The sequence below is a fragment of the Aethalodelphis obliquidens genome, unplaced genomic scaffold (genome assembly GCF_003676395.1).
Source record: "Aethalodelphis obliquidens isolate GAN/ISIS:26980383/991018 unplaced genomic scaffold, ASM367639v1 scaffold105, whole genome shotgun sequence".
Classification (NCBI taxonomy): Eukaryota; Metazoa; Chordata; class Mammalia; order Artiodactyla; family Delphinidae; genus Aethalodelphis; species Aethalodelphis obliquidens.
The window spans coordinates 763,916-790,658 of record NW_020838049.1 but is presented as its reverse complement, the minus strand read 5'-3'; the positions used below and the strand labels follow the sequence as shown (position 1 = coordinate 790,658).

At 35.6% G+C, this 26,743-nt stretch overlaps 1 protein-coding gene and 1 long non-coding RNA gene across 5 annotated transcripts in view; both read left to right on the top strand.

Moving 5' to 3' along the window:
- COPS2 (COP9 signalosome subunit 2) overlaps window positions 1-2,462 on the top strand; it is a 28,632-nt gene extending 26,170 nt beyond the window's left edge. For both annotated transcript variants that reach the window (XM_027096625.1, XM_027096624.1), the window contains exon 13: window positions 386-2,462. In XM_027096625.1, the coding sequence (XP_026952426.1) occupies window positions 386-530 (145 nt within the window). In that variant the 3' untranslated portion in view covers window positions 531-2,462. The remainder of the gene's footprint in view (window positions 1-385) is intronic.
- Window positions 2,463-3,841: 1,379 nt separating this feature from the next.
- The window catches only part of LOC113614809 (uncharacterized), a 35,184-nt gene continuing 12,282 nt past the window's right edge, over window positions 3,842-26,743 (top strand). Inside the window, exons 1-4 of one of the 3 annotated variants that reach the window (XR_003430736.1) lie at window positions 3,842-5,479; window positions 6,348-6,469; window positions 7,050-7,099; window positions 21,464-23,153. This is a non-coding gene — a long non-coding RNA (uncharacterized LOC113614809). Of the gene's footprint in view, window positions 5,480-6,347; window positions 7,100-21,463; window positions 23,154-26,743 lie in introns of those variants that run through there. The other 2 variants (XR_003430735.1, XR_003430737.1) reach the window with 2 other exon arrangements.

Below are 26,743 nucleotides of genomic sequence, written 5' to 3'. Positions count from 1 at the left end.
CAGCTAGAGAATTATTTAATGGATAGTATTATTTTGTTTTTAAAGTTTAAGGTATGATATATAATAGTTTGGAAATTGTATCTTTCTTAAATGCAGTATGTTATTTAAAGCTTCACATATTACATTTGCTCTTGATTAATTGGGTAAGTATATATGCCTGTTGGTTCTTTCAATGAAATTGGTGAAAGGTAGCTGAAATCTGGTTTCTGTCTGAAGTTTGAATAAGGTAGTGAATGTTAAATTAATGCTGAACTCAACCATTCACTGTAGGCAGCAGCTTTTTTCTTTTGCATTTATTGATATTGTGACTATTGTATGAAGTCCAGAAGATATGTTTAGTGAAAATGGTTTGTAGACATGTCTTCTTTTATTTATTTATTTCCAGCACTATTCATGGCCGAATTGATCAAGTCAACCAACTCCTTGAATTGGATCATCAGAAGAGGGGTGGTGCCCGATATACTGCACTAGATAAATGGACCAACCAACTAAATTCTCTCAACCAGGCTGTAGTCAGTAAACTGGCTTAACAGAGAACAAGCTTTTACAGACATACTTAAGTGCAGAGATGTAACCCTTAAAAGAACTGGGAATGGCAAAACTACTGTCGGTTGATGTGTCCCGAAAATTATTGGAGTTATGGCAGAAGTGCTTTTTTTGATCAACTGGTTTGTGTTTTGCTGCTGCATTTATCCCAAGAAAAACAGCTTTAATCTCCAGAAGAAAACCAAAATGCCGTGGGATTTATGCTGTATTGACATCTTGCCCTAAAACATACAACATCATAGTAATTTGTCATGGGCAACATGACCAGAGAGAAGATTTTTGTCATGATTTTAAATACACTGACACGCTACTGTTGGTTAAATTTAAACATGTTTTACCTGCAGAAATTCTCTCACAAATAACCTGCAATAACTTGAAATGCATACCCTTTTGAACACTTCCTTTTCTCATGTATAAATTAAAATGTTTGCTGCATTTTGCAAAATGTCAGTTCTCCAAAAATGTGTCCGTATATTTCTGTACCTGCAGTGTAGTAAAGGTTTAGATGAAACCCCATAATTATAGTGGCATACTGTCACTTAGGTTTCAAGCAGCAAAATAAACAGTGCAGCTCAGAAATTGTAGTTTGGTTCTTGATGCGTTTTTATTACATGTGGGGTTTTGTTTTGTTTTTTAGTACCTTAGAAATGTCAAATTATTTTTCTTCAGTTAATGTTAAAAAGCCTGGGAGCAAATAAGTCAGTTATTTGCTTTCAAGTTTTTAAGGAGAATTAGTTTCTAACAAAACATTTGCATAGTACTTAACTTTGAAAGTGATACTTTAAAGGAATAAAATCCTTTTTTTTTTTTTAAGAATGATACTCCTTTTTAAACGATTCTAACTCTCAGAATGTTCACTTTAAACAAATACGCCAGAATATAGACAGCTAAATGAATGTTACCCTGCATCGTGATCATGCTGGAAAATTGTTTCCTAATTCCAGCAATCTACCGTTGCTCAAAACCTTTTGGGTTTTGCTCTTTTACAATTGCATTCAGAGCTAATTTAAGTCACACACACACTATTAACTTTAAGATTGCATATTGTTAAAAAAAAAAAAAGTATTACCCAACTTGATTGTTTTATAGTTACCATTTTTGGGCACCAAATGTCTTTTGACTGTTTCCAAAAATTAAATCAATCTATGAGGTAATAGTAGGAAGTATGCAACTGTCTTTGAAGGCGATCGCAAAAGAGTTTTAAAGGTATTTTGAGCAGTGGTAGCATAGTTAGGAGAATGAACTGTGGCCTTCCAAGGTGACTACCTTAAAGGAGACGCAGCTCATTTGAATGTATTGAGTTTTGGATGTATTCGTTTCATTTAAGAAAACAAAGTTCACATTATTTTATAGAGTCGAAAGGAAGAACTAAGATTAAGATAATTTGTTTGGTTTTTCTATTGCTTGTTATTTTGTAAAAAGAAGTGAGTGGTAGTTCAGAAGGAAGACTGTTGTAACTGAAGAATGACAACCAAGAATTTTTGATCATTAAATCAGATTTTATAAACAGTGGAAGGAGCATGGACTTAAAAACAAGGCAGGCTTATTTGGTTTTGTCAAAATTTTACGAAAATATGTGATATATATTTATACTAAAACTATATAATCCTTAGATATAGGAGAGCAATCAGTTAATGTCTTTAGCAGATTAAAGCAGTATTAAATACAGGTGCAACTTGAAAATGTAGAAAACTGAAAGAAAATGAAAGACAAAATTAATGTCTCTGGTAGGGAATAAAAAAGTTTAAGATATTATAAAATTATGTGTATTTTTTTCTCTTCTGCATAAATCATTTGTGAAAAATGTGCTAAATTTTTTTTTACAGGAGTAGTAATAATTAGGATTTATTTTTCAAGGTAATTTAGAGACTCTTGTTACCCAAATAAAAATGACAAGTTTCTGTGCCTATATTCAACTATGTATGCATGTGATATAACTGGAAAAAGGTTTTGCTTATATTTGAATTGATGGAATTAGAATTCAAGGGATTTGAATGACGTGATTTAACTCTTACTCTCCAACTCAACATGCCCAGTTCTCCTGTGGTATCTTTGCTGCGTGCAGTAGTGCACCTTCCAGTTTCTAGGGAAAGCATGCACTTGTTATTTTTTGAGAAGCTAGGCTTAGTGTCTAACAACATCCAAACTTATACCATAATCTTCAATTTGTTGTAATTGTATGTATCGCATAGGCTTTGTTTAATAGTCCCTAGATATGGGTTTGTTCTATTTTTAAAGTCATTTGCCACATTTGTTCTTGAACACAGATTTTTGATAAATCCTAACAGCCTGGTGAACTTAAAAATATTTAGGTTTTTTTTTTTCCCCCTTTGAACATTTTCTGTGTTTTTTGCATCAAACCTTTTAGAGGTGAACTCTTAGAGATTGCTTATCAAAATATAACTAAATTTAAGAAAAGTTAAAAAGTGATTGGCAAATTCTTGGCATTTAAATTGCTTGTTAAATCTTGCCCTCTTTTGTGAAAACTGTAGTAACAAGTAGTTTACACCATATTTCTTTTTACCCTAAACCTGGATAAACTCACTTCACAGTAATCTTTGGCTGCCACAAATAGATACTATCTGTTGCAAGAACTGGATTTCCATTACTCATTCTAGCTCTTACACTAATTTTTAAGCTGTTGAGTAAATATTTTTCTCCACATCTTGTGTAACATAACTTTTTTTGTTCTTTAAGTTGAGATGAGATGTGTATGTGTGTACTAAGAATTGCTTTCGTTACAGGAGTCCCTTCTAACTAAAGATTGGTAGTGTAGCCTTCAAGACTACTAAGGATCTGATTTCACATGAGGGTATAGTTTTAGTCCAGCCTGTTTTAAATGGGCTACACTGTGGGCAGTGTAGTATTTTTTTATTACCTTATAATTAGATACCAGTTTGTCTCTGACTGAGAAACAGCTGCTCTTTATATTTAATATATCCATGATAGTAAAAATTTTTAAAGGGATTTTCTTTTTTCTTTTTTTATTTTTTTATTTTTTATTTTTTTATTTATTTATTACTTTTGGCTGTGTTCGGTCTTCGTTGCTGCGCGCAGGCTTTCTCTAGTTGCGGCAAGCGGGGGCTACTACTCATTGCGGTGCGCAGGCTTCTCATTGCGGTGGCTTCTCTTGTTGTGGAACATGGGCTCCAGAGTGCAGGCTGAGCAGTTGTGGTGCACGGGCTTAGTTGCTCCGCGGCATGTGGAATCCTCCCAGACCAGGGCTCGAACCCATGTCCCCCGCACTGGCAGGCGGACTCCCAACCACTGCGCCACCAGGGAAGGCCCAGGATTTTCTTTTTTAATCAGTAGTCTTTATAATTCTTCAGTAAACTCAGGTAAGTACACTTTTCTTTTGGGTTGTGCTTGGGAGTGAAGGTGTCCAGTTAGCATATGAAGCAGATTATGCTGGTATAGAACGCCAGTTTACTCAAGGATAAAAAGGTATTTGCCTAGTGTTTCCCTCTTACGTTATTTAAGGGACTCAGAGATACTCTAAACATTTATTTACCAAGCCTGCTTTTTAAAAATAATAGTATTTTAGTACTGCTTTAAATAAACCTGAGAAATTTTCATTTGATTTAGGTCATTAAAGCAAAACTTGAGCATGCAAATCTCTAGTAAAGCTAGCAGTTTCATTCTTTATATGGGATTTATTCATCTTTTATATAGGATTTATAACATTTTGAAGGAGATAAACATCATTTTGAACTGACATATGTAACAAAAAATAAAGAAGGAATTGGCTTTTGGGTTTTTTTTGTTTTGTTTTTGTTTTGAGATATAATCGACATAGAACATTTTAAGGAATTGACTTTTAACTATTTTGTTTCAAAGTGTTAATACTATCCAGGGACTTAGAACAAGAGCCTGGCTGTCAGGTCCCAGAGCTTGAAGCCCAAGGAGTTTCCCTTCCTTTTTTTTTTGGAGTTTTACTTGTTTTTGTTGTCTTTGTATTAGGTTTTCTTACCCCCTCCCCCTCCTCCTCCCCAGGCAGTATCCTGTATTTGTTTTGATACAATTATAAATAGGAATAATTTATAAGAACTTTCTTAATGTAGGCATACCAGAGAGTCTTAACTTTCTAAATGTAAGTATATCAGGCTCTGTTTAACTCAAGATTATTAAATTTTACTACGTATCTTCTAGCTAGTGTGTGCCCTTAATGGCATGGGTTAAGCAGTGGTTGAAAAATTGTGTGTACTTCACTTTGAATGACTAGATGAGATTTGAAAAGGTTTAACTTTAGGAATTTCAAGACAAGTTAAAATAGTAATGCTGTTTGGAGAATTTATGTTTATTGATAGTAGGCACCACAAAACAACTGTGTCAGTAATTCTAAATATTCCTCAAAAAGTTAAAATTTAGTATCACTCAGTTTGCTTTTGAATCTTGAAAATATTTGTTTAACTTAGGTAATGTCCCAGAAGAAGCCAATGTGTGGTTCTCTAAATTTTTACTTCTTTAGTGTCATGTGTTATTTTTAAACCTGCTGGAATAATTAAAAACCAGTCTTATGACATCAAATCTTATGATATCAAAGGTAGATGCCAACTCTACCTTAAAACCCTGTGATAGGCAAGAAAAAGATTGTTTCTTAAATACTTATCTTACTGTTTGGGGCCAACTTTGTTTCTCCTTGGCCAGGATTTTACATTGTAAACTCGGTTAGAATAACCACACTAATGGCTGGCAAGTACTATTTTTTGTAGGCACGTGTGTGCGTGTGTGTGTGTGTGTATACATACTTGTGGGAGTACAAAATTTACTCCCCAGTCCATCACAGTAATTTTTTTTTCCAGTTTCCATTAATATCATTTGTTTCTTACTCAGGTATATGTCATTGAAAGAATTGCCAGTGTACCAGTAACTTCTATGTTTGACTTAGGTTTTGTGTGGAAGACAGTGTCCAGATATAATCCAGAGGTATTAGGTTGGTTTTTTTTGTTTGTTTTTTGAGTCTGAAATAGGGCATTTTTAAATCAGTGGATAAAAGTTGGGTTTTTGGACATTATTTATCCTATGAGTTTATGGAGTTAAAGTAATCTAGAAGTTTTAATCATCCCATAAAGTTGTCAAAAGTTTGCATGCTTACTGTATTAGTAACATATTAATGCTGTGTCGAATATCTAATTTTTGTTAAAATGTTTGCCTATCTCCTACTATTTAGTAAAATACTAAGTTTTTATGCATCTATTTTAAATAACACTGAGGATAATTAAAATAAATTTTCAACTGTACGTCAACAAAGAAATGGAATGATGTTATGAAAAATGCAAAGTTGTTTGATTTTGCAATTCGTTACATAGTTTACATTATGAGTTTTCTCAATTTTCTTTTCCTTAAGCTAGTGTTAAAAATGACATAAATTCCTTGAGCTCACTAACTAGGTGGTAGGAAGCGTGGCAGGGGATGTCTACCTGAAATTGGAAGTCCCACAAATTAATACTTGAGAATCAAGTGATATGTGCAGAATGAGTCACAAGATGCTTTAAGACTTAGGTACTCAACGGCTTTTGACTGGAAGTACACATTTTTTATCAGTAATAAAAATTACATAATCTACCTCTTAAACATTTACTGTGTAAATATTAATCTCAATTAGCACAAGACCAGCACAATGGCTTTAAATAGTACACTTTATATATTTGATCAAATAATTCAATGTATACTTTAATAAAATAGCTTTTGAATATTTTAGGTATGTTTCTCAGAAAACTACTGAAAGTCTTACTCATTTGGTTTGGAAATCAGGGTTTAAATATTTTCCACTTTTAAGATTACCTTGTTCTGCTTTGCAGCATTCACGGAGGAGTTGGCCTCTCCTGAACCCTGTTTAATGGTCTGTTATGGAACAATTCATGTTGCAAGCAAATGTCTCAGGAATTAAGCCTTCAGTATAAAATTAAACATTTCTAAGCAGGTAATTAAGTCAAGAGGAGGAAGAAATGTACTCTCCCAAATCCCTATTATGGTGCTCTAAAAAGAATACTTCAAGGGCTGCAACGTCTAAGAAACCACTTGTGAATTTTTTTGTATATAAAAATAATATTGTTCTCAGGTGTAACCTTCAGCCTAGTAGAATGGGCCAACTCTGACCTCGAAATATAATAATGCAATCAGTCAGCTTTTGAAAGTCAAAAAAACTTACAGATTAATAGCCCCTATGGTCAAGGTTCCAATGTAAATGTATAAAACCAATGCCACTGCATATTGCAAATCCTTTGGCCTTCCAAGTTGCGGGAGTTGGAGAAAAAGAGTGAGGCCGTTTACTGCCTACTTCAGCAGCATTTCAAACAGCAGTGGAAGGTCATGTGTTGATAGTATTATCCCAGCAAGGAACTACATAAGTAATATACATCTAATATTTTGAGTTGTGTTTTTATTTGTTGTACTTAATAGTTTTACAGTCCCAACTCAATTTTAGAGTAATGAATGGAAATTTATAGTTTTCTTTCTAGAAACCTATTTTAAGTTTTGTCGTTATGATTGATCTTCCGTAGGTTAATGGCCTTCAACCGAAGAAGGGTTACCTATCTTGGACCTTTCAAAAGTGAGTTGTATTGTGAAAGAATATAGACCACAAACTGAGGTACTTTATTGAGTAGGGTAGAGTTGATATTTAAAACTTGATCTTTCACCTTTCTCATAATCGTTGTCTTCACCACCAAGAGACAGGAAAGAAATCTAAAAGTGCTTAGAATACTAAAGGAACATGCCCTTTTTATAACCTCATCTGTTTATTTAACAGATATATATTGTGTGCCTACTATGTGCTAGGGACTGTGTGCTATATCCTAAGTTTGAAGGATATTGTAAGGAACAAGTCATCCCTGTGCTCAAAGAGCTTAGTTCTATAGGAAGAAGCAGATAAATAGATAATTTCAGATAGAGAAAAATTCAGTCTGTAAAGATGGGGCAGGAATCTCTGAGGATATGAAAGTTGGTTTCACACAGGAATGAGGAATGGAGTTGGCCATGCAGATCTACAGGAAGAGAAGTCCAGGCAGAGAGGTTAAGTCCACCTGAGATGGGACGGGTATATTAAATTCAAGCAAGGTAGAGTGTGATATTAAACAAGATGAGAGAGCCAGTCAGGGACCAGATTATGGGTAGTCTTATAATTTGATAATGAGTTGAGATTTTATTCTAAATACAATGGGAAGCCATTGGAAATTTAAATTTTGATATATCATTTTAAAAGATGACTCTGGCTATTGTGTGGAGAAATGATTATTTGGGGCAATAATGCGACCAGGAGACCAGGAGGAGCCCATTGCAGAAGTCTGGGACATAGAATAGAGGCTTTTAAAAGCGACTAGGATTTGGAAAGAGCACAGAATTGGGATAGGCGATGGGATTTGCTTATGAATTGGAATTGAGGGTTGTAAAGGAAAGAGACAACAAGAATGGCTCCCAGGTTTCTTACTGAGCAACTGGTAGATAATGGTATCATTAAATGAAATGGGAAGATTGGAAGCACAGTTTTGTCAAGAGGCAGAGCCAGCCAGCAAAAGAAACAAAAGTGAACTAGGAGCTTGGAAATAGAGTAGTATAACAGAAACTAGAAATTTCAGAACAGAGTGGTCAACTGTGAATGCTGCTGAGAGGTTAAATAGGATGAGGGCAGAGAAGGGGCCTCGGATTTAGCAAAATACAAGTCTTTGGGGATGCTAATGAGCATCTTCAGTGGAGTGATAAGGGTGTTCCAGCTCTTCAATTGGACTGTGAGAAACTTCTTTAAATAGTCACTGTCCTTAGTTTCTCCTTATAAATTGAAGATTAAAAAAACAATAGTCCATCTTTTTTATATCTTCTGAATGGTAAGCAGCATAACTTGGGAAAATTTGAAATACGGCAAACCATAACTCCAGACGTTAATAACAACCTTCTAAAGTGTCTCTTCCTATAGAATATTTTAAAACCTGTTTTTCCCCCTTTCCGACACTGTATATTTATAAGCATTTAATTTAAAATTTTTCTGTGATGCCTATTAACTATGAAATTGTATGAAATCCATGGCTTTACCTAACATTTTTATATCCGTAAGAATGGATTCGTTATATATGTAAACAAAGCCCTTTCAGCTTATCGACTTTCATTATATCTTGGGGATATCAAGATAGCTGAATGTTAATGTCACCAAAATCATGAATTCTTGAAATGTTGGATTTATCTTCAAGGAACTAGTTCAGACATAAATAATGCTATAACAATTAAGCTTTGGTATTTTGAGTAACCTCAAATTGACAGTGGAACAGTATGTCTTATCCTAAAATTATTGTGTTTTACCTGAAAGTATACATTTGCTTACATACTTGAATACCTGTGAAGCAATTAGAATAATTAAATTTACAGGTCATTATATCTCAGGATTATAGTAGTCATTTTCTGCCATCAAAAATCAGGAAACAATTAACAAGGGAGATTGTGCTTCTGAGGATAAAATATGTGAACTCTCAGGCAGGTTTCCATCTTAAAGATGCATTTTGCAGCTTCCCAGGGGACAGGAGTGTGGTAAAGTAGAAAGATCTGGGGGGTGGAGACCTGCATTCTTCAGCTGGCCATGAATTGAGACCTTGTCACTTAAATTCTCTGATATCAAACTTCCTTAGTTGAGTTATTCTTTTTAACCTCAAGTATTCAGAATTGAGAAAATCATAATCTTGGCATATGTTTTTTCAGTTTACTTTCCATGTGTTTATTTAGGTATGTGTATATCTTAAAATAATATGCATATGTCTATTTTTAGTTTCCATAAATGGTATAAATTTGTTATTTTTTAAACTTTTTTTAATAGATTTATTTTTGGCTGCGTTGGGGTCTTTGTTGCTGCATGCAGGCTTTCTCTAGTTGTGGCAAGTTGGGGCTACTCTTAATTGCAGTGCATGGGCTTCTCATTGCAGTGGCTTCTCTTGTTGCAGAGCACGGGCTCTAAGCACATGGGCTTCAGTAGTTGTGGCTCATGGGCTTCAGTAGTTGTGGCTCACGGGCTCTAGAGCACAGGCTCAGTAGTTGTGGTGCACGGGCTTAGTTGCTCTGTGGCATGTGGGATCTTCCCATACCACGGCTCGAACCCTTGTCCCCTGCATTGGCAGGCAGATTCCTAACCACTGTACCACCAGGGAAGTCCCTTATTTGTTGCTTTTAAATCTAGTTCACTACTCCTGTTTTATCTCTCCCATCTTGTACATATGGCACAATTTACCTTTTCATTTCTCTAGTGATAGATATCTGTGTTCTTTCCATATCCTTACTACAGTAAATACTTCTGTGATAAATATTTTGTACCTATCTCCTTATGGACTTGTGCAAAAATTACTCTGGGGTATGTAACTGGAAATACTGGTTGGGTCCTGGGGCATAATACTTAATTTTACTAAATACTACCAGATTACTCATCAAAATGACTCCACCATTTATGCTCCAACCAGTAGTGCATGAGGGTTTTGGTTTTCTCCTATCCTTGACAGCCCTTAATAATATCTGACTTTCTAAAGTGATATTTACTGTTAATTTTAACTTACAATTTTGTAATTACTAATCTTGAACATCTCTTCATACACTTAGCCATTCAGGTTTCCCTTTCTATGGACTACTCTTGTTTTTCTGTTTCTTTGTTTCGGTTTGTTTTTTGTTTTTTTATGGACTACTCTTCACCTTCTGTTACTGGCTTCCTAATTTTTTAACTGATTTGTGGGAGTCATTGTATATTCTACATAGTAACTCCTTATCTGTCTTCTTTTAGATTTGCAAGTATTCTCTGAAGTATTGTCTCTGGCTTCCTTCATTGAACAGAAATCTTTCATTTTGATGTTAAATCTATCCTTTTTTTTCTCCCTATTGCCCATACTTTTCTGGATCTTGTTTAAGAAGTCCTTTCTTATACCACGAAAACATTCTTTGATATTTAACCCCTTTATATTCAGTCCTTTATTTGGAGTTTTTGTGTATGATTTGACGTAGGAATCAAGCTTTATTTTTTCTGTGTAATGAGCTAATTTTCAAAGTACTATCTACTAAATTAGTACTCTTTACTGATTAGTGATGTCACCTTTTTCAACTACCAAGATTCTACATATGCAAGGGATATATTTCTGGGCTCTCTAATCTGCTTAACTGTTCTACTTGTTCCTTTAGCAGTATTTTATTCACCTTGTATTTTTATTACTGAGCTGAGTATTGTCTTAATAACAGGAGACTCTCCCCACCCAATTTTGAAAATCATTTTAGTATCCATGCACCTTCATTTTTCTATATGAATTTTGGAATCAGTTTGTCAAGTTCCCTTAAAGTCCTGTAGTTTTAATTGGAATTGTATTGAATTTAGAGAATAACTTGTTTCTTTTTATGTCATCTTAGAGAGTTTTTAGTTTTTCTCTATAAACCTCTTGAGCATTCTTTGTTATATTAATTTCTATATCTTTCTAGTTTATTTTCGCTTATTTCCTAAAACATTATTATTTGGTTATTTTTGGGACAAAAGAGTGATATTGATATTTGCATACTGATTTATTTTAATCTATCAGACTTGCTGAACCTTATTCTATTAATAGTTGATCTGTTGATTATCTGTGTTTTCTATGTAGATAATCATATTATCAAGAAAATAATTATACCTTTATCCATTTCCTTCCATCCCTACACCTCTTATTTCTTTGTCTTATCTTCATTGCTCGGGGTCTCCAATAACACATGGAACAGTAGTGATAACAGCCAGCATTCCTGTCTCAAAGAAAAAGTGCCTTGAGTTTCTCCATTAGGTATGAGGTTTATGATCAGTTTAGGGGTAGGGGAGTTAGCATTCAATAAATGAAGTTTCCTTCTATTTCTCTTCTCCTGAGAGGTTGCGTGTGTGTGTGTTTTTGTTTTTGTTTTTGTTTTTAAATCACAAGTAGGTTTTGAGATTAAGTGTCTCTGGACCTAATAAGATGAACATGTGATTTTTCTCTTTTTGTCCCTTCATGTAGTGAATTATACTCATAGATTTTCTAATGTTAACTCATTCCTACATTCTAGCATAAACTCAAACTGATTATATATTCTTTTTCCATACAGTGTTGGACTTACCAGCCAACATTTTATGTAGCAGTTTTCCATCATGTTTTTAGGTGAAATTGGCCTATAATTTTCTATTTTTGGATTATCCTTAATCAAGGTTATTTTATATCATAAAATGAATAGGCACCTTTCACTATATTTCTATTTTTTTACAACAATGTGTATGATGTGAGCATACTCTGTTCTTTGGAAAAGCTCAGTTGTAATGCTGTTTGGACAGACTTTTTAGAAACAGTAAGATTTTAAATTATTATTTCAATTCCTTTAATCTTCATCCTTTCATATATGATTATACATCTGTACAACTGTTCTGCTTCATCTTTTGCTATTTTGACATTATATTTGTTTTCAGAAATATGGGACTTCCCTGGTGGTCCAGTGGGTAGGACTCCATGCTCCCAATGCAGAGGGCCCGGGTTCAATCCGTGGTCAGGGATCTAGATCCCGCATGCATGCTGCAACTAAAGTCTGTATGCTGCAACTAAGACCTGGAGCAGCCAAAATAAATAATAAATTTTAAAAATAAAAAAAAGAGAAAGAAATATATTTTGTCTAGGTCTTCAAATTTTTTAGGATATTTATCCTTATATATAAGCATATTAAATATATATTATATATAATAAGCATATATTTATACTTATTCCCCACTTTTTGTTCTGTATTTTGTCTATCTTATTAGTCTTTCCAGAGTCCCAGCTTTTGGTTCATCTTTATTATTTTGTTGATCTGTCATTGATTTCTGCCCCAATCTGTATTATTTCCTTTATTTTCATTTCTTTGAATATATATTTTGTTACTTTTTTCTAGCTTGAGATGAATCACTTTCCAACTTTGTTATAATTTGCTCAAAACTCTCAATTTAACATGTAAAGTTTTAGTTGACATTAATTTCCTTTTTAAGCCAAGAATTTTCAGCAGTGTGGGGTTTGTTTTTAGTTTCCAAACATATGAAATATTTTCATTTTAATACATGATTTTTGATTTGTTATTGATTTTTCATTTTAATACATGCTGTTTAGAGAATATAGTCTGTATGGTATCAATTCTCAGGAACATACTGAAATTTGCTTTGTAGCTTGGCATAGACAATTTTTGTAATTGTTCCATTTATGCTTTAAAATATATATTCTGTAACATTCTCCAAACTATTTGGTCAAGATGTTACTTGTTCAAATCTTCTCGTTTTTTGTTCAGGTTTTTTTTTCTTTTGCTGATGTATCAATTTCATAGAGGAATTTATTAAAATCTTCAACTATAACTGTTGATTTATTTATTCTTCCTGTAATTCTGTCATTTGTTGCTTTATGTATTTTATGGCATAATTGTTAGCAGCATATATGTTCAAGATTGTTATATCTTGTTGCTTTTGCCAGTAAACATGTTTCTCTTTGTCCCTTATGATTTTTTTTCCTTATGATCTGTTTTGTCTCATATTAAAATTGCTCCTTTAGCTTTTGCTGTTGTTGCTTATATTTGCCTGGTATGCTTTCTACTTTCTCTCTTTCTTTTCTCTTCAACCTTTTCATATTCTTTTTTTTTTTTTTTTTGGGCACGTGCATTTTGTGGACAACATATTGCTGGATTTTAATATTTTAAAATTCAATGAGAGGGTCTCTTTTGGTATTTATTTCACAAATTCAGAATCATTATAGTTATTGTAGGGCTTATTTCCATCATCTAATTACCTTGGTATTTTTTTTCTTCAACAGTTCTGTTTTGAAATAATTTCACATTTATAGAATTGTTGCAAGGATAGTACAGGAAGTTCATATATATATAGATATATAGATATATAGATATTCCTCACCCAACTTCCTCTAATATTAACATCTTAATATGATAGAACATTTATCAGCTCCTAGAACTTATGTCAATATCCATGTGTTTTATGTCTTCTCATCAACAAAATAAAATACCTCCAAATTTTCCACCACTTCCTTCTGGCCTGTTTCTTTCACCCCAGCCATCATGTTGGAATCCTTTAGAGTGTTCGTTTCAGAATGTTGTGAATATATTTGACCACATTGATCATTGCTTATTGAGAAAACAGAAACAGTCCTTATTCATTTCTTGCTGCGTGTATTCAAAAAGGATCTTTTAATTAATTAATTTATTTATTTTTGGCTGCGTTGGGTCTTCATTGCTGCATGTGGGCTTTCTCTAGTTGCAGCGGGTGGGGACTACTCTTCATTTTTGTTGCAGTGCGCAGGCTTCTCATTGCGGTGGCTTCTCTTGTTGCAGAGTATAGTCTCTAGGCTCGCAGGCTTCAGTCATTGTGGCACATGGGCTCAGTAGTTGTGGCTTACGGGCTCTCGAGTACACGCTCAGTAATTGAGGCACACAGGCTTAGTTGCTCTGCAGCATGTGGGATCTTCCCGGACCAGGGCTCGAACCTGTGTCCCCTGCATTGGCAGACAAATTCTTAACTACTGCGCCACCAGGGGAGTCCCTATCTGCCTTTTTGACCTAATATTCCAGCTTACTAATTTGTTCTGTGGGTATATCCATACTATTATGCAGCCCACTCACTGAATGTTTTTATATCCATTATCTCTAGTTTTTAACTGCTTCTTCCAGATTTAAGATATTTGACATGAAATATTAGGATATTTATAATGCTCATTTAAAATTCTTGTTGGTCTAATCCATTAATTCTGCTTACTCTGTTGTAAACTATTTATTTTTTTGTTTCTTTTTTTGCTTTTTTATTTTAAGGCCATGCTTTTAGATATGCACAAACTTAGAATGTTTATTTTCCTGGTAAATTAAATCTTTTATAATTATGATGTATCCTTCTTTGTCCATAGTAATACTTTTTATCTTAAAGTGTATACACGTACCTTCTTATATTAGTATTTGCCGAGTATATGTTTTTTCTATTTTTTTAATGTCAAACTTTCACCTTTTTATGGTTTAGATGTGTCTTCTAAACAGCATATAACAGGTTTGGTTTTTTGAGTTTTTTTAAAATCAATCTGACAGTTTTATTTAATTGGAGCATTTAGTCCATTTATATTTAATGTAATTATTGATATATTTGAGTTGAAGTCTACCATTTTACTGTATACTTTTCTTTTTGTCCCACTTGATCTATATTCCTTTTTCTGTCTTGCCTACTTTTGAGCTTATTATTTCTCATTAGTATGTTTTTTTCCTTTTATTAACTTAAAAGTTGTATGCATTTTTACCTTTCTTTTAGTGATTACTCTAGAGATTACAACATAGATTCTTAGTTTATCAAATTATATTTTCAGACATTGCAATGGACTTTATATTCACCGTCCCCATTACTTATTTGTTATTGTCATATATTGAGTTGGCCAAAAATTTGTTTGGGTTTTTCTGTAAGATGTTATGAAAAACCCAAACAAACTTTTTGGCCAACCCAATATTTTAATAGTCAATCCCTCCTTCTCCTATATACATATATGTGTGTACATATATGGCCCCTTAGGACATTATTGTTGTCATTTTATATAGTCAGTATTTATTTTGATTTACCCACATATTTACAAATAGTCTTGCTCTTTATTCCTTCTTGCATCTCTAACCTTCCATCTGAGATAATTTTTCCTTTAACCTTAGAAGCACCCTTTGGCATTTTCTTTAGATCAGTTGGTGAAGAATTCTCCTGGTTTTTGTTTATCTGACAAAGTCTTTATTTCACCTTCATTTTGGAGGATATTTACACTGGGAATAGAAATCTAAGTTTGCTGTTACTTGTTTTATGGGTTTTTTTGTTTTATGCTTTTTGGGTTTTTTGCCAATTTTTTTTCAAATTTTGAATATTTTATTTATTTTTTTTATACAGCAGGTTCTTATTAGTTATCCGTTTTATACATATTAGTGTATATATGTCAATCCCAATCTCCCAATTCATCACACCACCCCCACCGCCCCACCTGCCACTTTCCCCCCTTGGTGTCCATACATTTGTTCTCTACCTCTGTGTCTCAATTTCTGCCCTGCAAACCGGTTCATCTGTACCATTTTTCTAGGTTGCACATATATATGTTAATATATGATACTTGTTTTTCTCCTTCTGACTTATTTCACTCTGTATGACAGTCTCTAGATACATCCACGTCTCTACAAATGACCCAATTTTGTTCCTTTTTGTGCCTGAGTAACATTCCACTGTGTATATATACCACATCTTCTTTATCCATTTGTCTGTCGATGAACATTTAGATTGCTTCCATGTCTTGGCTATTGTAAACAACGCTGCAATGAACATTGGGGTGCATGTATCCTTCTGGACCATGTTTTTCTGTGGGTATATGCCCAGGAGTGGGAATGCTGGGTCATATGGTAATTCTATTTTTAGTTTTGTAAGGAACCTCCATACTGTTCTGCATAATGGCTGTATCAATTTACATTCCCACCCACAGTGCAGGAGGGTTCCCTTATCTCCACACCCTCTCCAGCATTTGATGTTTGTACGTTTTCTGATGAAGCCCATTCTAACTGGTGTGGGTTGAAACCTCATTGTAGTTTTGATTTGCATTTCTCTAATAATTAGTGATGTCGAGCAGCTTTTCATGTGCTTCTTGGCCATCTGTATGTCTTCTTTGGAGAAATGTCTATTTAGGTCTTCTGCCCATTTTTGGATTGGGTTGTTTGTTTTTTTAATACTGGGCTGCATGAGCTGTTTGTATATTTTGGAGATTAATCCTTTGTCCGTTGATTCATTTGCAAATATTTTCTCCCATTCTGAGGGTTGTCTTTTCGTCTTGTTTGTACTTTCCTTTGTTGTGCAAAAGCTTTTAAGTTTCGTTAGGTCTCATTTGTTTATTTTTATTTTTATTTCCATTATTCTAGGAGGTGGATCAAAAAAGATCTTGCTCTGATTTATGTCAAACAGTGTTCTTCCTATGTTTTCATGTAAGAGTTTTATAATGTCCAGTCTTACATTTAGGTCTCTAATCCATTTTGAGTTTATATTTGGGTATGGTGTTAAGGAGGGTTCTAATTTCATTCTTTTACATGTAGCTGTCCAGTTTTCCCAGCACCACTTATTGAAGAGACTGTCTTTTCTCCATTGTATATCTTTGCCTCCTTTGTCATAGATTAGTTGACCATAGGTGCGTGGGTTTCTCTCTGGGCTTTCTATCCTGTTCCATTAATCTATATTTCTGTTTTTGTGCCAGTACCATATTGTCTTGATTACTGTAGCTTTGTATTATAGTCTGAAGTCAGGGAGTCTGATTCCTCCAGCTCCGTTTTTTCCCTCAAGATTGCTTTAGCTATTCGGGATCTTTTGTGTCTCCATACAAATTTTAAGATTTTTTGGGCCAGTTCTGTAAATAATGCCATGGGTAATTTGATAGGGATTGCATTGAATCTGTAGACTGCTTTGGGTAGTATAGTCATTTTCACAATATTGATTCTTTCAGTCTTAGAATATGGTATATATCTTCACCTGTATCATCTTTAATTTCTTTCATCGGTGTCTGATAGTTTTCTGCATACAGGTCTTTTGTCTCCTTAGGTAGGTTTATTCCTAGGTATTTTATTCTTTTTGTTGCAGTGGTAAATGGGAGTGTTTCCTTAATTTCTCTTTCCGATTTTTCATCATTAGTGTATAGGAATGCAAGAGATTTCTGAGCATTAATTTTGTGTCCTGCTACTTTACCAAATTCATTGATTAACCCTAGTAGTTTTCTAGTAGAGTCTTTCGGATTCTCTATGTATAGTATCATATCTGCAAACAGTGACAGTTTTACTTTTTTTCCAATTTGTATTGCTTTTATTTCTTTTTCTTCTCTGATTGCCATGGCTAGGACTTCCAAAACTATGTTGAATAACAGTGGTAAGAGTGGACGTCCTTGTCTTGTTCCTGATCTTAGAGGAAATGCTTTCAGTTTTTCACCATTGAGAATTATGTTTGCTGTGGGTTTGTTGTATATAGCCTTTATTATATTGAGGTAGATTCCCTCTATGCCCACTTCTGGAGAGTTTTTATCATAAATGGGTTTTGAATTTTCTCAAAACTTTTTCTCCATCTATTGAGATGTTCATATGGTTTTTCTTCTTCAATTTGTTAATATGGTGTATCACGTTGATTGACTTGCATATATTGAAGAATCCTTGCGTCCCTGGGATAAATCCCACTTGATCATGGTGTATGATCCTTTTAATGTGTTGTTGGATTTTGTTTGCTAGTATTTTGTTGAGGATTTTTGCATCATATTCATCAGTGATATTGGTCTGTAATTTTCTTTTTTTGTAGTATCTTTCTCTGGTTTTGGTATCAGGGTGATGGTGGACTCATAGAATGAGTTTGGTAGTGTTCCTTCCTCTGCAATTTTTTGGAAGAGTTGAGAAGGATGGGTGTTAGCTGTTCTCTAAATGTCTGCTAGAATTCACCTGTGAAGCCATCTGGTCCTGGACTTCTGTTTGTTGGAAGAGTTTTAATCACAGTTTCAATTTCATTATTTGTGATTTGTCTGTTCATACTTTCTGTTTCTTCCTGGTTCAGTCTTGGAAGGTTATACCTTTCTAAGAATTTGTCCATTTCTTCCAGGTTGTCCATTTTATTGGCATAGAGTTGGTTGTAGTAGTCTCAGGATGCTTTGTATTTCTGCGGTGTCTGTTGTAACTTCTCCTTTTTCATTTCTAATTTAATTGATTTGAGTCCTCTCTCTCTTTTCCTTGATGAGTCTGGCTATTGGTTTATCAATTTTGTTTATCTTCTCAAAGAGCCAGCTTTTAGTTTTATTGATCTTTGCTATTGCTTTATTTGTTTCTATTTCATTTATTTCTGCTCTGATCTTACTGATTTCTTTCCTTCTGCTAACTTTGGGTTTTGATTGTTCTTCTTTTTCTTGTTCCTTTAGGTGTAAGTTTAGATTGTTTATTTGATATTTTTCTTGTTTCTTGAGGTAGGCTTGTATAGCTAAAAACTTCCCTCTTAGAACTGCTTTTGCTGCATCCCATAGGTTTTGGATCATTGTGTTTTCATTGTCATTTGTCTGTAGGTGTGTTTTGATTTCCTCTTTGATTTCTTCAGTGAACTCTTGGTTATTTAGTAACGTATTGTTTAGCATCCATGTGTTTGTGTTTTTTACGTTTTTTTTCCCTGTAATTGATTTCTAATCTCATAACGTTGTGGTCAGAAAAGATGCTTGATATGATTTCAATTTTCTTAAATTTACTGAGGCTTGATTTGTGACCCAAGATGTGATCTATCCTGGAGAATGTTCCATGTGCACTTGAGAAGAAAGTATAATCTGGTGTTTTTGGTTGGAATGTCCTATAAATATCAATTAAATCTATCTGGTCTATTGTGTCATTTAAAGCTTGTGTTTCCTTATTAATTTTCTGTTTTTATTATCTGTCCATTGGTGTAAGTGAGGTGTTAAAGTCCCCCACTATTATTGTGTTACTGTCGATTTCCTTTTATAGCTGTTAGCAGTTGCCTTATGTATTGAGGTACTCCTATGTTGGGTACATATATATTTATAATTGTTATACCTTTTTCTTGGATTGATCCCTTGATCATTATGTAGTGTCCTTCCTTGTCTCTTGTAACATTCTTTATTTTAAAGTCTATTTTATCTGATATGAGTATTGCTACTCCAGCTTTCTTTTGATTTCCATTTGCATGGAATATCTTTTTCCAACCCCTCCCTTTCAGTCTGTATGTGTCCCTGGGTCTGAAGTGGGTCTCTTGTAGACAGCATATATATGGGTCTTGTTTTTGTATCCATTCAGCGAGCCTGTGTCTTTTGGTTGGAGCATTTAATCCTTTCACATGTAAGGTAATTATCAATATGTATGTTCCTATTACCATTTTCTTAATTGTTTTGGTAGGTCCTTTTCTTCTCTTGTGGTCCTACTTAGTGAAGTTCCTTTAGCATTTGTTGTAGACCTGGTTTTGTGGTGCTGAATTCTCTTAGCTTTTGCTTGTCTGTAAAGCTTTTGATTTGTCCATCGAATCTGAATGAGATCCCTGCTGGATTGAGTAATCTTGGTTGTAGGTTCTTCCCTTTCATCACTTTAAGTATATCAGCCCACTCCCTTCTGGTTTGTAGAGTTTCTGCTGAGAAATCAGCTGTTAACCTTATGGGAGTTCCCTTGTATGTTATTTGTCATTCTTCCCTTGGTGCTTTCAATAATTTTTCTTTGTCTTAATTTTTGCCAATTTGATTACTATGTGTCTCGGCATGTTTCTCCTTGGTTTTATCCTGTATGGGACTCTCTGCGCTTCCTGGACTTGGGTGGCTATTTCCTTTCTTGGGTCCTTTCTCTCGTCTTCTGGGACCCGTATAATGCAAATGTTGTTGCGTTTAACGTTGTCCCAGAGGTCTCTTAGGCTGTCTTCATTTCTTTTCATTCTTTTTTTTTTTTTTTTTTTTGCGGTACGCAGGCCTCTCACTGTTGTGGCCTCTCCCATCGCGGAGCACAGGCTCTGGACGCGCAGGCTCAGCGGCCATCACAGGCCCAGCCGCTCTGCGGCATGTGGGATCTTCCCAGACTGGGGCTCGAACCCATGTCCTCTGCATCAGCAGGCGGACTCTCAACCACTGCACCACCAGGGAAGCCCGCTTTTCATTTTTTTTTGCTTTATTCTGTTCCGCAGTAGTGAATTCCACCATTCTGTCTTCGAGGTCACTTATCCGTTCTTCTTCCTCAGTTATTCTGCTATTGGTTCCTTCTACCTTTTTTTTCATTTCAGTTATTGTATTGTTCATCTCTGTTTGTTTGTTCTTTAATTCTTCTAGGTCTTTGTTAAACATTTCTTGCATCTTCTTGATCTTTGCCTCCATTCTTTTTCTGAGGTCCTGGATCATCTTCACTATCATTATTCTGAATTCTTTTTCTGGAAGGTTGCTTATCTCCACTTCATTTAGTTGTTTTTCTGGGGTTTTATCTTGTTCCTTCATCTGGTATATAGCCCTCTGCCTTTTCATCTTGTCTATCTTTCTGTGAATGTGGTTTTTGTTCCACAGGCTGCAGGATTGTAGTTCTTGCTTCTGCTGTCTGCCCTCTGGTGTATGAGGCTAGCTAAGAGCTGTTCTATGGTTTTTATTGTGTCTTTCCCTCCCAGTTTTATTGAGATAAATTGACACATAACATTGCATTCATTTAGAGTGTACAACATAATTATTTGATGTGTTTATTGCAACATCAAAGTGATTACCACAATGAGGTTAGTTAACATCCGTCACCTCACATAGTTATAATTTTTTTCTTCTGCTAAGCACTTTTAAGATCTACTTTCTTAGTAACTTTCAAATATACAATACAGTATTAACTACACCATGCTGTACTTACATCCCCAGAACTTAGTCAGCTTGTAACTGGAAGTTTGTAGCTCTTGAGTACATTCACCCATTTTTTTTTCTGTTGAGGAGTTAGCTGTCAATCTAATTGTTTTGCCTCCAAAGATTATTAGTCATTTTTTTCTTTGGCTGCTTTTACAAGTTCTGTTTGTCTTTGGTTTTGTACAGCTTTACTATGTTTCTAGATGTGGACTTATAAAAATTTATTCTGCTTGGCATTTGTTGGGTCTCTTGAACATGTAGATTCACATCTTTCACCAATTTTAGCAGAATATCAGCCCTTGTCTCCTCAAGTGTTTCTTCTGCCCTGTTTTCTTTTTCTTTTCCTTCTGAGACTTCAAATAAACATGTTAGACTATCTCATTTATATCTCCCATCCTAATTTTAATGTTTTCTCCTTCCCCTCTTCTTTTTTTGCCCTTTGAGTTCTTTTGCCCATTCTCCAAGGGTTTTGTTCTTTCTTCAGCTGTATGTAATTTGCTGTTAAACCTCTTGTAGTGAGTTGAATAGTATCCTCCTAAAATTCATGTACACATAGACTGCAAAATGTGATTTTTTTTTTTAAGCAGGGTGTTTGCAGATGTAAATTGTTAAAGATCTCAACATGAAAACATCCTAGATTTAGGATAGGCCCTAAACTCAATAACTTGGGTCTTTATAAGAGAAAGGAGAGGAACATTTGGACACAGAGACATGTAAGGAAGAAGGCAATGTAAAGACAGGAAGACATTGGAATTATGCTGCCACACACCAAGGAATGCCAGTAGCTACCAGAAGCTAGGAGAAAGGCAAGGAGGAATTTTCACCTAAAGCCTTTGGAGAAAGTGTGGCTCTGACAATACCTTGATTTGGGACTTCTGGCTCCAGAACCATGAGAGAATAAATTTCTGTTGTTGTAAACCACCAAGTTTGTGATAATTTGTAATGGCAGTCCTAAGAAATTAATACACTCATTAATTGTTATTCTCCAATCCTGTGAGCTAATTCATCAGCTGATCAATACATAACCTCATTTTATGTTTCTGTTTAAAGACACCTTATTTAAGACATTATTGATATATTAACACTGAATTCAGCCAAAAACACTAACTCATGCCTGAGCAAAGTTCATCTAACATAGTTTCTCCACAAGTCTCATTAGAACCTTCTTGCACTTAGGAACACTGGACAGTCCTTCAGCATTGTGCTTGGGTGCCATTTTAAACAGTGAAATCATCAACAAAAAGCACAAAAGTATGAAAAACATGGCTCTAAATATACCTTGAAGAGGACACTTATTTTCAGTATGAGAACTAAAACAAGAAGAGAGAGTGTCACCTCCTTTAACCTCAGCTGGGAATGTCCACCCTGTTGACTCAATTTTTCATCACTCTGCACAACATGCATGTCCACAAATGACCATGAAAGCATTGGGAGTATTGATTTTCAAGTTACAAATAAATTTTAGCAAGTAGGTAAATTCGCAAATATGAACTGCCAATAAATGAGAATCAACTGTAGACCTAAATCCAGGAATGCTTTAATCTTCAGTTAAGGAAATTAAGGTGATGAGAGATTTTGTATAACTTTAAATATAAAGCTATAGTACTCTATATAGGGCAGCAGTCCCCAAGCTTTTTGGCAGCAGAGACTGGTTTCGTGGAAGACAGTTTTTCCACGGATGGCTGGGGGAGGTGGATAGTTCAGGCGATGATGCGAACAGTGGTTCAGGCGGTAATGCGAGCAATGGAGAGTGGCAGATGAAGCTTCACTCAAGTTGCCCGCCACTCACCTCCTGCTGTGCGGCCGGGTTCCTAACAGGCTGCAGACTGGTACTGCTCCACAGACCAGGGGTTGAGGGCCCCCTGGTATAGGGTACTCGGTATAGAGTTTGAATACTAGTCATTGCAGAGGATGGCCTAACATTCTCAGCAAGTTAGCTAGACTTACTGTGGTCCCTCACAGCCAGCTAGTCCCAGCTGCCTAAAGCTCCCATTGTAATGTATCTTCCACATTATGCTGTCCAGACCCAAGTAAAAGGACATCTCATTCTTCCTCTACTTGTTTCTCTCCCTTCCTTGATAGGTTATTCTCTTACCCCACCCTCCTTTTCTTTAGCACCAGCTTTCCCTTGTGTCCTGACTCTCCAGTGGCACAGGCTTGGGTTCTGCCATCCCCACTCACTGCCATTGTTGCTTATCTGCTTATAGTACGGTGGGAGTGGGGGGAAGCTGAGTAGATAACCCGGCTTGGAACACCTATTTTCAGAATAGTAAAAAATGAAACTAATACAAACAGTTCAGTCACCTTAGCATGAGTCTTCTCCTGGGCTTTAGGAATTTTGACCCTACCCTGTTAACTGTTTTTTCTCCAGATACATGTTGATAATGTATGTTTTGTACTTGTGCAAGGGACAGAATCCAGCTAGTTTCCTCTTTCCTGTGACTTTGAATCACTATATTTAAGGGTTTGGTTTTTATAGTGTTACTATCTGGGAAATCAGGCACAGTGGAATAGAGTATAAGATGGTTTGGAGGGAATTCCCTGGTGGTCCAGTAGTTGGGACTCTGCACTTTCACTGCCAAGGGCGTGGGTTCAATCCCTGGTTGGGGAACTAAGATCCCACAATCAATCAATCAGTTAATCAATTAAAAAAAATGGTTTTGGAAAACGCAGAGAGGTTCATTTGAGACCTACAGGCCCACAGTGACAGAATAGATATTTTTGCTATTTTCTTTTGAATTTTCTTTACAGAAACTCTAGTCCTCATTCAGCCCAAAGACTCTGTCCTGTAACATAAAAGCAGGCAGTTCATTTTGGCCACGTGGTCTTTCAGTTAAGCTCAACAAAATGAAGCTTCGTCCTCCATAAATTCCTCTCACACTATCCGTATATAGGCTCACTCACTATCCATAGAGCAATTAAAAATTATTACCATGTGAGTCGAAGAGCTACAAATTTCTGCATCATTTTATTTTGTATATTTACTGAAGACACCTGCAGAGAAGATTATGATCTATCTGCCTGCCTTAGAAGGCCTGTGTCAAAAAATTGGCATTTTGTCATGCCTTCACTAAGACTCCCCCATTTTGGAAGGTTTTTCCTTAAGCTCTGAACACTTATCTTAATTAGGGCTTGTCTGCCGTACAATTCAGGGGCTTTTAGGAGGGCTATTTGTGACTATATTCTCTAGGTTAGGTTACATATTGCTATACCCCCATATCAAGAAACTTCTTACCAGAAAATTTTAAATTTTCATTAGTTAAATGTCCATCTTTGTACACAAATGCAGGGAAAGTTGGTTCTAAGAAGTTATCTGAGGGGAGGAAGAGGAGTGGGCTGGGAATTGAGGGTTGGTAGATGGTAGATGCAAACTATTATGTTTAGAATGGATAAACTACAAGGTCCTGTTGTATAGCACAGGGAACTATATCCAATCTCCTGGGATAAACCATACTGGAAAAGAATATTTTAAACTTTTTTTTCTCGGTACGTGGGCCTCTCACTGTTGTGGCCTCTCCCGTTGCGGAGCACAGTCTCCGGACGTGCAGGCTCAGCGGCCATGGCTCACGGGCCCAGCCGCTCCGTGGCATGTGGAATCTTCCCGGACCGGGGCACGAACCCGTGTCCCCTGCATCAGCAGGCGGACTCTCAACCACTGCGCCACCAGGGAAGCCCGAAAAGAATATTTTAAAAAGCATGTCTCTATGTGTATAACTGAGTCACTTTGCAGTGCAGCAGAGCTTGACACAATGTTGTAAATCAACTATGCTTCAATAAAAATTATTTTAATATAAGTATTTTAAAAAATAGTTATTTGGCTTTTCTGTCATAATATCTAAGAGATCAGGTGAGGGTGCAGGATAAAAAGCAAAGTACCTAGCCAGTGCAGGGACAGGGGACCCATTCCCCTTATGGTACAGTTACAGCCCTTAGAATCATTATTCTACTCAATGAAGGAAAAATGTTGAGCAGAATTGGGTGAGGCAGCAAAGTTGATGGACAACTAGGGAGGACAACCAGGTGGTGATCCCTGTCAACAAGAAGTGTGGCTGGCATCTATGAGTCAGAAGAATTTCTTCTGGATTTAGCCCCATTGTGTTCCCTCATTTTAGTGAAAATGCTGCAGCTCAGCCCCCAACGTTTACCTGGGAGTAACCCTGGGAGTGCTTGGTGGTAATTCTCAATGGGAACTTGTTTTCAACATGAACTAGGCTGTAAGTAACTGCCATGAAATTATCATAATTATGTGTGTGCATAGACACACACATTTGTTTTATTTATCTTTATGTTTGTCTTTTATCTTGAGAGACAAACAATTTCAGATGACAATTTTGTATCCCTTCTCCCGAAAATATAACTGGGGCATAAAGACCTACTTTTAATCTGTACGTGTAAAGTTTTTTTCTGTATGCATTTTCATATGGCTTAGAAAATCATTCTGCAAATACTACATGCTCATTGTTTAAAAATTAAGCTCAGGGGTACACATGGGTATATAATGAAAAGTAAAAGAATCCTGACTTTAGATAAATCACTATCAACAATTTATTGTCTGCCCTTCCAGAAATTATCTGTACATATAAAGGCATATAATTTTTGCATAAATGGGATCCAATTAAATGTTCTTCCACTTCCTTTTTTAGCAATGTGTATACTTTAAGCTGATGTTAAAAGGCACAGCAAGACACTTTCCACTCTGCTATAGTACATTTCACAACAATATATTATTCTCTTTTGTTCTTGACTATAACATAAAGTGCCTGTAAAGTGACCTTTTGTTTTGATATGTATGGCAGGAACACAAGAGTTTTACAATAAACAATATCTCACAATAATGACTCATTATTTGGAGAAAAAAATAATCCAGCAAATATCTTGGGAAATGTCATCATGCATCTGGTGGTCAGCAAACTTGGAGTGGGATTCCTGTCCAGTTCTACTGCATTCCACATTCGGTCTCACAAAGAATGGGATTGTGAGAAAACTCATTTTACTAGTGGGATGTTTGATGAAAATTTTTTTTACTAAGATACTTCTACCATTCTCAAGACCTATAAGCTAGTTAGATTTTTTTTTTTAAATAAGCTCTACAGAAAGCTTAATTCTTATTAACACTGCAAATGTTTTCTTCTGGATTTTAAAAAAACAACTTCCACCAGTTAATTATTTTAATACCTACTGTGTGCCAAGTTATGCCAGATATTTGTGTACATTTTTTCACTTAATCCTCACAGCAACTGTTCTTTTCCGGCTTCCTTTCAGTTAATGAAACAGAGGCCCATGAAGGCTAAATAAAATGTTCAAGGTCTCACTGCTAAGTGGGGATGCTGAGATTTAAAGCCAGGTCAGTCTGGCTGGTTTTGTGCTACCTAATGTGTACTCGTAAGCAAGACCTGTCCCTTCTCTTCCTACCTGTTGCCCTTGTACTACTGGCGCACCCCAGTCAGCACATCTGTGGTGCTAGCTTAAACAGGGCATTAACTCTTTTGCCTTTTATTTGGTTCCTTTGACTTTCCGTTTTAGAAAGCCCTGTCCTCACTCAGCCCAGACCACTTTAATAGAAGAGGGACCAGCAGATATTGCCCATTAAAGTGAAAGCAGGGAGTTCACACTGGCCAGGTGGCCTCTTTGTGAAACCTGAAAAAGACAGTCCTTCAAGTCTGTGTGCCACTTACGCCTATTTATGACACACTGGTTTTCAGTTTGACATATATCCATGGAGTCGTGGAAAGTGTGTGTAACTTGGTTTCTAGAATAGATTGAAGAGAAAATCATCACATGTGGTCATGAATCCTCTCCTGGGCTTTAGGAATTTTGACCCTACCCTGTTAACTGTCACTCTTGACTTTCCTTCCACCTACCCTATA